The following is a 12,092-nucleotide window of genomic DNA, read 5'->3' on the forward strand; positions in this document are numbered from 1 at the left end:
CCTGGTCAGCTTCAGCACGTTATTGCAGCCTGATTTAGCACGAGCAGCTGATTGGTGGTTGGATCGGCCTCCCAGAATACCACCAATCAGCTTTTCCAGACTGTCGGGATTACCGCTGCCCATCACTGCCGCTGCATGTCCTGTTTTTGGCCTCCATATGTCCCATTCTCAGCCCATTCCAGGCAGCGGGTATCGCTGCTGATCACTGCCACCAAGGAACGGAACCCCTGAATAGGCTGAAAACGGCACGCAGAGGCCGAAAACGGCCGAGGGGTGGGGGCCGGCGGGTGGGCAGGGCTTCGGAAACATTCGCTCTATAAGACGCCTAGACATTTCCACCCACTGGAAATGTGGGGGGAGGATTTGCGTCTTAAATTGCGAAAAATATTTTTACCTACGCCTACAGAAATAAACCACTGTTATCTGTTTTAAGTTACCTGGCTTTTCTTCAGATTCCTGGAGATTCCAAAATGGAATCAGAAACTGGGGAGAACGTGTTAGTTATTGGCTTTTCCCAACCCAGTTCACAGCATCTGCTCTTGTTTTTCATTCTTTTAAGACTTCTTTTATGGAAATCCCTGACTCTGAACGTGACAAGGCATATATCTCCTTTGTGAATATAGATTGAAGTTGAGATGAGGGAACATATATTCTGTGTCTGAGCTTGCCGCTATTGCCACCTACAGCCGCAACTCCATCGAAGGTTGATAATGTTAACAAGACTTTGAAATCTGTATAGTTGTGAGAATGTAAGACAAGGTAAAGCCTGCTCCTTAGGGAACCAGATTAGTTATATATCAAACCACCTAGGAGGGCATTATTACTACTATCCTTCTCATCTTTCCTATTATCTATTTCCTTAAATTCTTATGACTACAACTTTGTTGTTATATCTTGTGATTTATGCTGATTGTTTTTATTGAGTATCCTATTATGATTTATGTTGAGTGCTTCCTTAGTATCCTATGACTATCACTGAGTTTTGTATCTTATGATTTATGATGATTGTACTTTTTGGTTGGGACAAGATGGCTCAGTAGCTAAGACGCTGAGCTTGTCGATCGAAAGGTTGGCAGGTCAGCTGTTCAAATCCCTAGTGTCGTGTAACGGGGTGAGCTCCCGTTACTTGTCCCAGCTTCTGCCAACCTAGCAATTCGAAAGCACATTTAAAAAAATGCAAGTAGAAAAATAGGGACCACCTTTGGTGGGAAGATAACAGTGTTCCGTGCACCTTTGGCGTTGAGACATGAGGCCACATGACCACGGAGACGTCTTTGCACAGTGCTGGCTCTTCGGCTTTGAAACGGAGATGAGCACCGCCCCCCTAGAGTCGGGACAACTAGCACATACATGCGAGGGGAACCTTTACTTTTGCCTTACTTTATGATCATGATTTAATAATAACAACAGAGTTGGAAGAGACCTTGGAGGCCTTCTAGTCCAACCTCCTGCCCAGGCAGGAAACCCTACACCATCTCAGACAGATGGTTATCCAACATTTTCTTAAAAATTTCCAGTGTTGGAGCATTCACAACTTCTGCAGGCAAGTTGTTCCACTTATTAATTGTTCTAACTGTCAGGAAATTTCTCCTTTGTTCTAAGTTGCTTCTCTCCTTGATTAGTTTCCACCCATTGCTTCTTGTTCTACCCTCCGGTGCTTTGGAGAACAGCCCGACTCCCTCTTCTTTATGGCAACCCCTGAGATATTGGAACACTGCTATCATGTCTCCCCTAGTCCTTTTTATTAAACTAGACATACCCAGTTCCTGCAACCGTTCTACATATGTTTTAGCCTCCAGTCCCCTAATCATCTTTGTTGCTCTTCTCTGCACTCTTTCTAGAGTCTCAGCATCTTTTTTACATCGTAGCGACCAAAACTGAATGCAGTATTCCAAGTGTGGCCTTACCAAGGCATTATAAAGTGGCACTAACACTTCACATGATCTTGATTCTATCCCTCTTGTTTATGCAGCCCAGAACTATGTTGGCTTTTTTGGCAGCTGCTGCACACTGCTGGCTCATATCTAAATTTATCACTTGTTGCTTAGATCTATGGTGAGAGCTTACGCATTGGAGACAAGTTCCTTGTGTCTGTCCAATCACACTAGGCCTAGGCCAGTAAAGACTCTTACGCTATGCTATGCCATGCCACGCCACTCTCCGCTCCGTATTCTGTTCTGTTCTGTTCTATTCTAATTTCAATAAAATGCAGAGGTATGGAATGTTACTGAGCTCCGAGAAATGCAAGATTCATTTTGCTTTCTTTATTAATCTTACTATGCTGCTCATTTTTTAGCTTTTGGATGAGGCTTAAAATAAATGTAGAGTTTTACTCATCTGCTTACAGATAATCTGTCTCCTTATTGTCACCCAAAGAAATAAATAAAAAGTCCCACAGATTCCATAACAGGATGGCTTCAGTAGATCTTTCTGATAGAGTTTTTTTCTGACCGTATTGGTGGCTGCTATAAAGATTAATGTTGAAGGGCCTTGGTGATGATATCAGATGTAAATGTAAAGTCTCGACATTCTCTCATAAAATAATAGATGAAATGAATGTGCATGTTGCTAGTGTCACACTTTAATTATGTTAAATATTCTGGGATAACTAATAAAGTGACTCGAACTAAAGTTGAATCCTTAATAAAACTGATTTCTTGCTGCTTTTTTGTTCAGGACAGCCAGTAGAGGTGACTTCGTATTTTCTGCTGATCGTTTGGTAAGCCATATTTTTCATGCACTATGTTATGCTCATTAATGATGGTATTATTACCATGACTCCACCTTTAAACATAGATTATTTAAAAATCAGTCATTAACATTAACGATCTAGTTACATTATTATATTATGTTTTCATATTGTCCTGTTCCCCATTTATATTAGAGGTATGGTTAGGATGCTTCCGGGTTGAAAGAATTAACTGGTGACATCATTGTTGCCTGGGGGACACCCGTGGGGGGCTTCTTTGATGTCCCCATCAAGGAACTGGAGTGAATGACGGGAACTCACCTTGGCACACAGCAGCACTCAGGTCTCACAGGTGGGCTTGCTAACCTCCAACCCAGGGCCCTACCACATGAGCAACCGTGCTCCTTGTTTTCATATTGTAATTCCATCAAAGTTCAGTGAGATTTCTTAATGTAAAATTTGGATTCAAACTTAAATACTATTTTTTTAAAATGCTTTTCCCAGTGGCAAGATATATATATATATATATATATTTTGCATTTATATCCCGCCCTTCTCCGAAGACTCAGGGCGGCTTACATTGTGTTAGCAATAGTCTTCATCCTATTTGTATATTTATATACGAAGTCAACTTATTGCCCCCAACAATCTGGGTCCTCATAGAATAGAATAGAATAGAATTTTTATTGGCCAAGTGTGATTGGACACACAAGGAATTTGTCTTGGTGCATATGCTCTCAGTGTACATAAAAGAAAAGATACGTTCATCAAGGTACAACATTTACAACACATTTTACCTACCTTATAAAGGATGGAAGGCTGAGTCAACCTTGGGCCTGGTGGGACTAGAACCTGCAGTAATTGCAGGCAGCTGTGTTAATAACAGACTGTCTTACCAGTCCGAGCCACAGAGGCCCCCTATTTGCTTGTTTTACCAAGTAAAATATTTCCATATAAAAATTTAAACATAAATCTTTAAGATATATAATCAGGAATACATAACGGATTCTGAATCAATTGGTATTTTTACTTAATATAACCAGTCTTAAACTATTGGACAGTTATTACTGTATTTTCCAATACCAGTTTTCTTGGAAATATCTTGGAGGATTCTCTCCTTATCTATTGGCATTACTGCTGAACCAATACAAACAACAGAATTTAGTTATTCTATTCTTTGATTTTTGAGTGTTTCTAAAGGCAATAAAACAAGATTTTCAAGACATGTTTGAATGATGACTTTTAGCACTTTCAATTGGGAACCATCTCCATGAATCAACTAGCGCTATTTATCAAATGGAGAAAAATATACAGATTCCATGTAAATAGATATTCTGTTTATCCACCGTTGTGGCTGTCCTATGCAGCTAGACCTCGATTTATGACCAATCAACGATTGAAATTACAAAGGGACTTGCAACCTGTGCCCAAAGTTACAGCTGTTGCAGACCCCCTATGATCTCATGATCAAAGCTCAGGTGTTCAGCAGCCCACTCACACTTACAACTGGCCACAACTCCTCTTACCTGCCTATCTTCCCACCCGCCCCCCCACCCATTTGTGCCCTTAAATGCCAGGGAAGTTCCAGTGGTGCCGCATGAAGCAGTCACACCGCCAGGGCCAAACACCTGGGAAACCTTCACAGCAGGGTGCAAAGCAGCTGCCCACAGAATAGAATAGAATAGAATAGAATTTTATTGGCCAAGTGTGATTGGACACACAAGGAATTTGTCTTGGTGTATATGCTCTCAGTGTACATAAAAGAAAAGATACCTTCAAGGTACTTGAAGCTGACTCCAAAGGCCAGGAGACTCCCAAGAGTGGGGGATGCCTGGGAAGCTCCAGCCCAGCTGCCCTGCCCTGCCCTGCCCTGCCCCATGCCAATTGGCTTTCACTGTTTCCTCCCGTGAGGTGGCTCCACCTGGCCCTTTACCAGGAAGAAAAAGTTAAAGGCAGCCACTCAGCTGCAATGTCTTAAAATGCCCCTTTCCCCATTTTCCTGGATGGGGCTGGAGGACCAACCCTAATCCTAACCCTGGTGAAAGAAGAAAGGTGGGGGGGGGGAATGAAGAGCTGCCCTTACTTTCTGACAGCTGTGTAAGCCACCCTCAATTCCAAAAGCAAAAGTTTAGCACGTCTTTCCTTCTTTTTCTGTGCAAAGGGCCAGACTGGGCAAGCCTTGTAAGCTCAGTCATAGTTTTAGTTTTAAGAACTTTGGGCTTAACTTTCCTGGGTTAAAACCATCAAACACCCATTCCTAGAAGAGATCAGTTTCAATGGAAATGTGGTTGTGTGGCACTTGGCAACCAATTAAAATTGTGAGTCAGTTGCCAAATGCCCAAAACGCAGTCATGTGATTGTGATGAGGGGGGGGAGAGGCAGGCAGGGGTGGCATTTTATGATGGCAAGAAGTGTTTAATGGCCATAAAACAGCCTTTCTGAAGCTTTTGTAATGGACATTAAATAATTGGTAGTAAGTGGAGGGCTACCTATAAGCTTATTTTAGGCTAGACAGGAAACAAATTTTGCTTACAATAAAAGTGAAAAACTCTTTTATTGAAACTTTGATTTTGTTGTGATTATTTGAATTTTATCTCTTTTGCAGATCAGACTTGTAGTTGAAGAGGGATTAAATCGACTACCATATACAGAATGCACAGTGACCACTCCAACAGGTAAACAAAGGTAGAAGCTCCCAAGGCGTGGGGGTGGGGTATCCCAGGCCAAATTATAAAGGTTAATAAACATTTGCTCCAAAGAGGAGACATGTCTTGTCTTTGAAATTGAGTTCATTGCAGCGTTCCCACAATCATGTGACTGCAATTCAGGTGCTTGGCAGACTATCACAGTATCCCACAATCGTGATCACCATTTACAATCTTCACTACAGGTTTCAGACAAGCAGTCAGTGGCAAAGCTGGCAGGAGATTGCAAATGGTGACATTGGGTTTAAGCCACCTAATGACTGGAACTGCCATCAGAAATTGATGCAGTCATGTGCTGTGGCAGCATTATGACCATGTCATTTAGTGATTGAGTTCCTGATGTCATTTACTGTTGCTAACCAGTATATTTAGTCCAAGGCTGAAGGAGATAGATAACAGATGGATAAGATATCATAAGAGTTAGCGTAAACAAATAAAATTATTAAACAAAACATGGAATAATTTTTAGCAGCAATGTTAAATAAAATTCTCAGGAGATTGCTGTCCTTGTCTGGTTTTTGTTGTTCTAGACATCAAAGAACAGCAAAATTTATATAGGACGTAGATTTTAAAAGAGATCACATATGTGAATTGCTTTAAAATTATAAAGACTAAATAACGTTCTGATGTAAATATATAATATATACAGAAACATGTATGTTTCTGCAGCAGATGGTCTACATGCTGGAAAATTCCAGTTTTATAGGCAGTACAGATTAAGCAACTAAATCTTGAGGTATGCAAATAAACATGCAGTAAATAGAAGATTGTTTTAGTTTTCTAAACTGTAGGATTGATCATTAGATCAGTGCACTGGTCATTCAAATGCAGGTAATCCTCATTTAACAACCATAATTGGGGCCAGCAACTCTTGCTAACCAAAGCAGTCATTAAGTGGGAAATCCTGTGACTGCAACTGCATTTTCCTTTTCTCAACGACCCCACCCTTTGGAATGCTTACCTGGTGCTAGCAGAAAGGAACTACATTCAAGGAAGAGGAAGGATTACAGGAAAGTAAGCAGGTGAGAGTGGGGAATAAACATCAAAAGGAATGTGATGGCACTGGTAGCCCCTGAGTGCATTTGGCAAACCAATGTATTCTCCATTGTTCCTCTCTTGTAATCCCTTCCTCTCCAATCTCTTTGTTGTGCATGGGGGGATCAGATCAGGCACAAGAGAGATTCCAGGCCCACCATTGCAGAACAGAAAGGAAAGGATTGGAAAGGAAGGGGTAACGAGAGGAAATGGTCACACAATGGGAAATATACCAGGCTGTTTGTGTAGCATGCTCGGAGCTGCCAGTGCCCGTGAATTGCTTTAAATGTGTATTTCCATTGTATGCCTACTTCCTCTCTTTAAATCCCTTCCTCTTCAGTGTTTCTACTCAGCAAGGAGGGGGGAAGAGAATAAAAAAACAAAAGGTCAGACACAGAACAATGTGCACTGATTATAATGGTGACATGTGACTGAGAGATGCTGTGTTTCCAGCTGATTGGAACTTTGCAGTATTGTGCATCTGACCCTAGATTTGATTCAAGTGGGTCTCAGAAATGTTGCAACTAATTAACTAGCAAGGAGATGATAAATTCACCTATTTTGTATCAATACGTCCTTCTAATATAGTTTGAGAGCTTTTATGTAAGCAAGAGCTTTATATTTTCTGATTCATAGATTAGATCCAGATAGGATCAGTTAACAATAAGATTGTGTTTCTTATTTTACCATCTTATTAACAGGAGTCTAAACTCTGGTAAAGGTGAAGATAAAAACCCCTTTAGGCTGAGCATTCTCCTTGGAATTTTCATGATTACATCCATATAATTTTCTTAGAAACCAAGTAGCTTGTATCCATGTCTCTAAATATATTTTGATTTCCCAGCCTGGGATTTCCTAAAGGTCTTTCATACAGGTTCAAATTGGCTATGTGTTTTGTTTTTTCATTTGTTTGTTTCTGCTGTAGTTGGCTAGGTATTAATTAGTTTCAGATGTTCAAAATTATAAACTAGTTTTCTAAGCAAGAAGCACTGTTGCATTCCATCAGTTGGCTTTTCATTCTGGCAGAAATGGCTGAACCAGCTGCATTATCAAGCCAGAGTCTACATTATATGATTGGAACAATAGACTGAAAATAAATAGAGTTGTCTATAGAGTCTATAAATAAATAGTCTGATAATAAGTAGTTGTTCTCTTACTTTTGCCTGGAATCCTGCTCAATGCATTAGCCTAAAATAGCTTTCTTGACCTGATTCGTTCCTACATGCAGGCTGCAGTTTTGGAAGTCACAGGGCAAACCTCTTGGAAAGCTGGGGAAGGCTTCAGGAAACCAGTCAGGGAGCTTCCATAGTTATTTTGGTACTTCTTTGCAGATGTCACTGGATTCTTTCCTCAGATTTCTGACTTGGAGTCAGAATATACACAACTAATTATTCAACAACATCAACTCAGTGAGTTTTTCTTTCTCTGTGTGTATCCCCCCAAAAAAGTATGGACTAAGTTTTAGGAAGGAAATTTATTAACTGACTACAGATGATAATAAAATTTCAACATTTAAAAAGAGACACCTCTGTAAATGTTTGCAATGAAAGTGCATCTTAAATTAAGTTTCTCATCCCTGAAGGTCAACCGTTGCAATATTGTCCTTTCTTTCTGTGACTGGTTAGTTCCAAATATATAACGCCTCCCATTTTCTTATTTGAACATGTCATTGCAGTAAAAGCTGTCTGGGACAGGGGTCTCCAACCTTGGTCCCTTTAAGACTTGTGGACTTCAACTCCCAGAGTCCCTTAGCCAGCAAAGCTGGCTGAGGAACTCTGGGAGTTGAAGTCCACAAGTCTTAAAGGGACCAAGGTTGGAGACCCCTGGTCTGGGAAATGAAGTTATTAGGTTTACTACTGAATAACTTGAAGGATACCAACTCTTGGAGAAACTTTTTTACTCTTATAAGAATAAAAAATTCTTTATAACAAATAAAAAGAATATTTATGTCTTTTCAACAGGGTACAAATATGAAGGAGTGAAATTTGAAAAGGGAAACTGTGGGGTCAGCATAATGAGAAGCGGTAGGTCACTTAAAAGTTTCTTACGTGCCTGTTAGTGTTTCTTATTACTGATCATTGCACCGTTATCAATTACACCAGAATGCAGATTGAAAAACAATGCCCAGGACTCACCTGTGTAAGATAGTCAACCCTATTTAGGAAAACAGCACAGAACTACAACAAGGTTGAGAGTGCAAATACCAGTTTTTTTGCCCTTCTTTGCTGCCTAACGTTTTCCTGTTTTCCTCTCCCAATGAAGGGGAGGCGATGGAACAGGGCTTGCGCGATTGCTGCCGATCTATACGAATAGGAAAGATCCTGATCCAGAGCGACGAGGAGACCCAGAGAGCCAAAGTATACTATGCAAAATTTCCACCAGACATCTACAGAAGAAAAGTCCTCCTCATGTACCCCATTCTGAGTGAGTGCTTTAAAGGCGGTATTGGAAGCTCTGTGGGCTATGGAGTGCTCGGCTGGAACATAGAAAAGCCAGTGAGGACAGGCTTAGCTTGTTGTGAGATGCAAAATATACACGTTTCATGCTTTGCTGGAAGGTCTAGTCCTTAATCTGATTGAGCTGCCAAGACATTGATCGTAGGCTGCACATATTGAGTAAGAGGTGTCTACTCCTATAAAATGAATAAGGGGAGTTTGCTAATGTAATTTAAGTGATGGCATGACTATGTAGAATTCCACAGCTTTTTAAATCTTCATGAGATACTTGATAATTGACTATTTTTTTCCAAGTTCCAAACTATTCTGTTTAGCCAAATCCTTCATAGAAGTTTCTCAAAAAGAATTGGGAATAGATTGTGCCACAATTAGACTCTAGTTGTAATCCTACTGAAAGAAGAGATGACTCTTGACACACACACAAAGTTTGAAAAGACAGTTGGATATTTCACCTCTGCTTTCTTTCCACTCCTCTCCCCAACCTATTTATCAGGCACTGGCAACACTGTGATCGAGGCCGTAAAGGTTCTCATAGAACACGGGGTTCAGCCCAACGTTATAATCCTGCTGAGTCTATTCTCTACTCCCCATGGTAAGTTCAGGCAAGCTAGTAGCAAGTCATAAAATAAGGGTATTTGTGGGAAAGAGTTTAGCTTTTGTTTCATCTAAGGAGATGCATACACATGATAGAAGGGAACAGAGAAATTATTATAGGCTATATACAACAGTATCGTTGATTTCTTTAAAAAGTGGCAGACGGGATGTTTCAGCTCTACAGCCAAACAAATATGTAAAACTAATGAGAACATCAAGCAGTCTGTGACATGGAGAAACATCATCTTAACCCTTCTGCTGCAAGATTTTGAAAAACACTGTCTTTGGTGTACTTCAGAAAAGGCACGGATGTGAGCATCTTCAAAATATTGTAGATACAAATTGAGATGGAGTGAATAATTATGAATATAATCCTTGAACATTAGAAAAGATTTTCAACATTCCTATGTAGTGAAATCCTTTCATGTTAGAAAAGCCAGATTAAAAGAAAGGAATGGGGTGTGTGTTTGTTTGATGCCTATGAGGACACATCTTTTTTGTCTTATGCAAATAAGAATATTCCAGAGTGTCATTTCTGTATTATAAAAGTATCGTTGAATTTCTTGTTGACAGCTGTGTAAACTGTCACATGTAAGCTTTCATATAGAAATTAATTATATGTCTGAAGAGAATGCAACTGTTGAATTCACAAAATACTGGGAAAGGGGGGGGGGAAGGAATTTATGTCAACTTTTGATTAAAGCTTATAATAATTGGATAAGGGCACATTCCAGAAGTAGAAAATCAACATAGCTACATATATAATTTACAGTTTTCTTTTTTTTTAAAGGTGCCAAATCAATAATCCAGGAATTTCCAGATATCACAATTTTGACAACAGAGGTTCATCCAGTCGCACCTACACATTTTGGGCAGAAGTATTTTGGAACAGATTGAAGTACTTAGCCCGTTTGTGTTTTGTTACTGTAAGATATTATACCATTTTTCTACATTTTATAATTTGAAGTGGAGGTATCTGTGGGAATATTTAACATCTTCGGGGGGTTTTGGGGTTTCTTTTTTTTTTTTTTTTTTTTTTGTCCAAAGGTGGAAATAGTTGACCTGCACTAATTTTTTATTTAAATGGATGGATACTTGATCTTAAGTCTAGTTTTTGTTTTAATAATGAGATGGGGCAATAAAGCAGATCACAGAAATCTAATGTTGGGTTATTCAAATTGCTGCCCTCTACTTTATTTATTCTTTGTAGCCAATTTGGCTGATTGCAACAGTAAAATAAACTAACTGTGAAGGCACCATTGTCTGTACTTTTCATTGTTTTTATAGTGCACCTGGATCTTTTCCTGGAACAGGGGCATTTTTCACTAGAAACGGTTGATACGTCCAGACTCCAGCCAGTCTTTGGATATAATTTTAGATTGCATTCCTAAACTGTATTAGGAGTTATGTAACTCTAATAAAGATGTGTAAACAACATGCAGGCACAATTCAAAAGACGGTGTGTGCAAAACATTACACTGCTCACATATGAATATATGGGCTAATGGAAGAGGCAATGCATGCCCATCAGATCTAGGTTGCGGAATTCTGAATACCCAACCCAGGGTTGCAAAGGGATACAGAAAATGCTTTGCTTTTGCTGCCATCTGGTGATTGCTCAGATTTTTATACCACAGGTCAGCTAGTTTTCTTTTGATAGTAAATCTTACTGATTTTTAAATTAAATACAATTAATGCACAAATGAGAACAATTAAAGACAAAACTAATGTTTCATTTCATTAAAGGTGAAATTGTACACAATTTTAAAGCAAACCATTTCAGAAAGATCATTGCTGGGTATCAGCCATTGTAGGTCACTGTCCGGACAATATTTTTAGCTTGGCTGATATATCAGTAATTGTCTCCTGGTTGCTAATCAGCTGGTACCTACAACCACAGATTATTTGCATTTTTTTGGGGGGAAAACCAGGAATGTTCTAGTTCTGTTAACCTTCATTTTTCTTTTCATCATCAGACCTAAGGACATTTATTTTCATTTCTTTAGAAGCAAATTTTACTTTTTACTAAAATACGTTTTAGGTATATTGGACATTACTGCTAAAATGTTAAGCTTGGAGATGGTTGGATAAGATATCCCTGGTTGGAAACTCAGTCTGTGACTAACCGACCCCGAGTAAAAAAAAAGCTAAATCATAATGGCAGATTACATCATGCTAAACAAGAGAAATACATTAACCCAGTCTGGACTCCCTGGTATTTGAATTTTAAAAATGCAGCATTACACAATACATTTTAACATATTTAAATATTCACATGTGATTCTACAAAACATTTTTATTGTAAAATAATTTCATGCTTTAGACTGCTACATGATCACGAACATACATTTTTTTTGTTAATGAACCTGAGATAATGTAACGGTTAAACATTCAGGAAACCCAACATGAACAGCAGAATATGATACAACCAAGAGATTCTGGGAATCCTTAGGAATGATTATGCTCCACTATGCTGTACTTAAGTAATCCATTTTGTATGTTTCTCATTATAAAATCAAATCCACTCCTTGATATATCATCAATGAAACAATTATATCTTGATTATACAATACCAAAGAAAAAGCCAAGAAGGAATTACTCTAGATAGTGAAC

The 12,092-nt window shown here is 39.1% G+C and overlaps 2 protein-coding genes across 6 annotated transcripts in view; one reads left to right on the plus strand and one right to left on the minus strand.

Annotated features, from left to right (window-relative positions):
• Positions 1 to 11,401, plus strand: part of UPRT (uracil phosphoribosyltransferase homolog) — a 32,498-nt gene extending 21,097 nt beyond the window's left edge. Inside the window, exons 2-9 of one of the 3 annotated variants that reach the window (XM_058196862.1) lie at positions 2,677 to 2,719; positions 5,295 to 5,364; positions 7,761 to 7,838; positions 8,391 to 8,453; positions 8,692 to 8,853; positions 9,379 to 9,477; positions 10,270 to 10,405; positions 10,767 to 11,401. In XM_058196862.1, the coding sequence (XP_058052845.1) occupies positions 2,677 to 2,719; positions 5,295 to 5,364; positions 7,761 to 7,838; positions 8,391 to 8,453; positions 8,692 to 8,853; positions 9,379 to 9,477; positions 10,270 to 10,376 (622 nt within the window). In that variant the 3' untranslated portion in view covers positions 10,377 to 10,405; positions 10,767 to 11,401. Of the gene's footprint in view, positions 1 to 2,676; positions 2,720 to 5,294; positions 5,365 to 7,760; positions 7,839 to 8,390; positions 8,454 to 8,691; positions 8,854 to 9,378; positions 9,478 to 10,269; positions 10,725 to 10,766 lie in introns of those variants that run through there. The other 2 variants (XM_058196861.1, XM_058196863.1) reach the window with 2 other exon arrangements.
• The window catches only part of ABCB7 (ATP binding cassette subfamily B member 7), a 166,325-nt gene that overhangs the window by 125,997 nt on the left and 28,236 nt on the right, over positions 1 to 12,092 (minus strand). The gene's annotated exons all lie outside the window — the stretch shown is intronic.

Source organism: Ahaetulla prasina, chromosome 11, assembly GCF_028640845.1.
Source record: "Ahaetulla prasina isolate Xishuangbanna chromosome 11, ASM2864084v1, whole genome shotgun sequence".
Taxonomy (NCBI): domain Eukaryota; kingdom Metazoa; phylum Chordata; class Lepidosauria; order Squamata; family Colubridae; genus Ahaetulla; species Ahaetulla prasina.